The 3,764-nt window shown below is 40.3% G+C and overlaps 1 protein-coding gene across 1 annotated transcript; it reads left to right on the top strand.

The window, feature by feature from the left end:
* Positions 1–1,330: 1,330 nt before the first annotated feature.
* LOC138370092 (caprin-2-like) lies at positions 1,331–3,500 on the top strand. Its single transcript, XM_069334077.1, has 5 exons — positions 1,331–1,484; positions 2,487–2,803; positions 2,891–2,963; positions 3,052–3,170; positions 3,256–3,500. The coding sequence occupies exons 2-5, from the start codon at positions 2,487–2,489 to the stop codon at positions 3,455–3,457; spliced, it is 711 nt and encodes a 236-aa protein (XP_069190178.1). The 5' UTR covers positions 1,331–1,484; the 3' UTR covers positions 3,458–3,500.
* The last annotated feature ends 264 nt before the right edge of the window (positions 3,501–3,764 follow it).

Here is a 3,764-nt window from a genome sequence, read left to right as displayed (position 1 = left end):
AAGTATTGCAGATATGAAATCTTATTTTTTGGGATGAATGCACAATGGCCCACAAAAAATCGCTCGAGGCTCTTAATCGATCATTGCAAGATTTGCGTGGAAACATCAGGCTATTTGGGAACTCATTAATATTGCTTGCAGGAGATTTCAGGCAAACATTACCTGTAATTCCTCGATTGACACCAGCTGACGAAGTAAATGCTCGACTGAAATACTCTACTTTGTGGCGCCAAATAAAGATTTTAAAATTAACTACAAATAAGCGTGTCCAGCTGCAAAACGATCCATCAGCTGAGATATTCTCACATCAATTTCTGCAAATTGGGAACGGAAACATGCCGGTTGATCTGACCTCAGGACGAACTTCATTGCCTCAGAACTTCTACAATTTAGTGACGTCAAAAGAAGAATTGGTTGAAAAAGTATTTCCCAATATTGAAACCAATTATAAGACTCACGATTGGCTGAGTGAACGAGCTAATCTTGCGGCCTAGAACAAAGACGTCTATGAACATAACAATATTATTGAGTCTAACATCCAAAACGAGGAAGTCACATACAAGTCCGTCGACACTGTTGTGGAAGCAGATGAAGCGGTTAATTATTCAACAGAATTGTTGAATTCACTCGATCTGCCAGGGATACCATCACACGTATGGCAATTGAAAATCGGCTTGCCAATTATCATGTTGCGAAATATCAACCAGCTAAAACTTTGCAAGGTCACGCGCCTTGCAGTAAAAAAAGATAATCAGCAACGCCACAGAAGCAACAATCTTGACAAGACCTTTCAAAGGTGAAAATGTCCTCATTCCTCGCATTCCTATTATTCCAACAGATATGTCATTTCAATTTAAGAGATTGTAATTTCCAATTTGATTGGCATTTGCAATCACCATCAACAAAGCTCAGGGCCAATCTTTAGAATTGGGCAGTTTATATCTAGACACGGATTGCTTCTCACATTGACAATTATATGTTGCGAGTTCTAGAGTCCGGAAATCAGACAATCTCTATATCTTCACAGACAATAGAACTACAAAAAATATTGTATTCCCACAAGCATTGTGATATTAAACATATTAGAAACGTCTGCTTTCTCTTTTCTTTCTTTCCCATTAAGCTAGATTGACCCACAGCAACGCGTGGCGGGCACAGCTAGTATATAATATAAATAATTACCTTAGAAAACGGATTTAAATATTTTTCTGTTAATCCTAATTGTCAGTTCTGTCAACAGGTGGCGTTGTTGACTCCAGCCGCCAGCTTGGCGGAGTGACGTACTGGAGATTCCTGTCTGCTGGCTATGCAACCCTTACGAGTGTCAACCCTTACGAGCTTACAAGGGTTGACACTCCCGGCCGTTTGATTAATGTGGGTTTTGTTTTCGTGAGAAGTGTTTGGTTTAAATTTTCCTCTACTTATTGCCTCGTGTTTTGTGTGAGGAGGCTCTACTTGGTAGTGATTCAGACTTTATCGTGATAGTAAGTAAAAATGATTACGTTCGTGGTACTTAGAATTGAATGATTGGTTAAAGTAGGTAAACTAACTCAATGAAACGTGCTACATGTGTATGGTCTTGGGAAGGTTTTCTTTAATTGTAAAAGTTAATGTATTGTGGTATATTATCTGTATACATAAATGTTACTATCGATGAGTTTGAAAAATGTGAAATGTTAAACGACTTATGATTATATATATTGCAGACCAATATGGTCGTCATGGTCTGGTATGTCGTAAATCACAGGGTAAAATTGCAAGACGTGAAGAAGTCGACATCAAGAGGAGCCTCGCCACAGCCCGCTGCCCGGCACAAAGAGAACCACACTTATCCAGACTTAACGACCCTCAGAAGCGCCCAGATGGGGTCACCTTGCTACCTTGGAAGGATAGTAAGAAAGTGGTATGGGACTACACGTGCGCTGCCACACTGGCCAGTACCCACCTCCACTACAGCACACGTGAAAGCGGTGGTGCTGCTTCTTTCAGGGAATCGCAGAAAATTATTAAATACAGAGGTCTAGCACACTGCTACAGCTTTGTTCCGATCGGCTCGGAGACCTTCGGTTCGTGGGGAAAATGTACATTGAAGTTCTTGAAGGAATTGGGGGACAAATTGATCAGCTCTACAAAAGACCAGAGAGCAAAGTTTCTTGTTCCAGCATATGTGTTGCGATTCGGAGGGGAAATGCCTGTTGCGTCTTGGGCACTAGTCTAACTTCAGAGGAATTCGAAGAAGTGTTTGACTTGCAACAATGATCGAACCCGTCTGTGACATTCATCAATGTTTCCCATTGTCGCGTTTTTAAAGAGATCCATAACCTTTAAGCACCTTTTTGTATTATTTTTGTATCAACCCATGTATATCTTGTAATTATCAAATATATAATATATATAAACATAAACACGTCTTGCCCCATATTGTTCAAAACTTCTAATTATTGCTAAAGACTATATTAATGGTTCGTGTTGGATTACATTAATAGATGCAGAGAAGCAACTACGTGATGCTGGCGTTCCTGGCCGTGATCCATCTTTGTGTACACCACACTACTGCCATTCCTGCTACATTAACAAAGACTGCAACTTCAGAGGTTCTAAATACTACCGTTGTAAAACCCACGAAGCTTGCCCACCTTGGAAATGCAACCGGAAATGCTACCACAGCATCACGCGCTGTAAACCTAACTGAATCTACAAATATCACATCAAATAAGACGGATACCCCCAAACCTCCCCACACTGTGAAGGTCAGGCAAGCACCAGCGGACGGTTCTTCAGTTCTGTCCACCCCAGTAATTGCGTGAGTTACTTGTTCTTCGCGCAGTATTAACCTTGTATGTACATATATTACAGGCTTCTTGATAGATAATCCTCTGATTTTCCCCAGTGGTCGTAGCGTGGCCTTCTGTGTGACGAAAGCTACAGAAAAACTTAGTGCCTTCGCTCATATTCACTTCAGGGTAAGTAGGAAGCTTGGTGTAACTTTTTTTTATTACCTAATAGGTACCTTGGTATGTAAAATTTAAACTATTTAAATTTTATCCACAGGACGTCTTGACTAACGCAGGAGCCGGATGGGATCCAGCAGTCAGCGAGTTTGTTGCTCCCTATGACGGACATTACTTCTTCATATTCCACGCTATAGGAGCGAATGCCAGCGACTTCACGTGAGTTAATACTTGTAAATTTTTTGGTATTTCTAAACAATTGTTTTTATTTACGATTAAGACTAACATGATTTTTCCTACCCAGAATGTCTTTGACACTGAATGGTATGCCCAAGGTGACGGCATATGGAACTCTAACTACTTTTGAAGTTGGCTCCAATTCTGTCGTCTTGGCATTGAAGGCGATGGATAAAATCTCCTTAGAGCTGCATCAGGGCGCCATATATGAACACCCCGGCAACGAGTCGTACACTTCCTTCACTGGCTTCCTCCTCTCCAGTGTGTAATGAGTGCCTAAATATTTGCTTCCTGATTAAAGTTTAAAGTGATCTTTAATGTTTCAGTTTCTAATATTCAAAGCAAAGAATGCAAAAAAAACTTGCCTTTTGAATTTATTAACGGTGCATGTTCTTGATCACATCCTAGATAGCCTTCCACGCAGTTCTAACTAAATACATCTGCTGTAAATTGTTAGAAAAGAAAATGTCTAGGCATCTGAAGCAGAAGTCGTGTAGATTAACTACCCCCTACGGCTTCGTCTACGATATGTCTTTAGATTGGATTATAGTCCCTTTTTAATATCACTAAAGTAGT

This window comes from Procambarus clarkii, chromosome 30, assembly GCF_040958095.1.
Source record: "Procambarus clarkii isolate CNS0578487 chromosome 30, FALCON_Pclarkii_2.0, whole genome shotgun sequence".
NCBI lineage: Eukaryota > Metazoa > Arthropoda > Malacostraca > Decapoda > Cambaridae > Procambarus > Procambarus clarkii.
The sequence above is the reverse complement of the archived record's forward strand: the minus strand, read 5'-3'. Positions and strand labels throughout refer to the sequence as shown.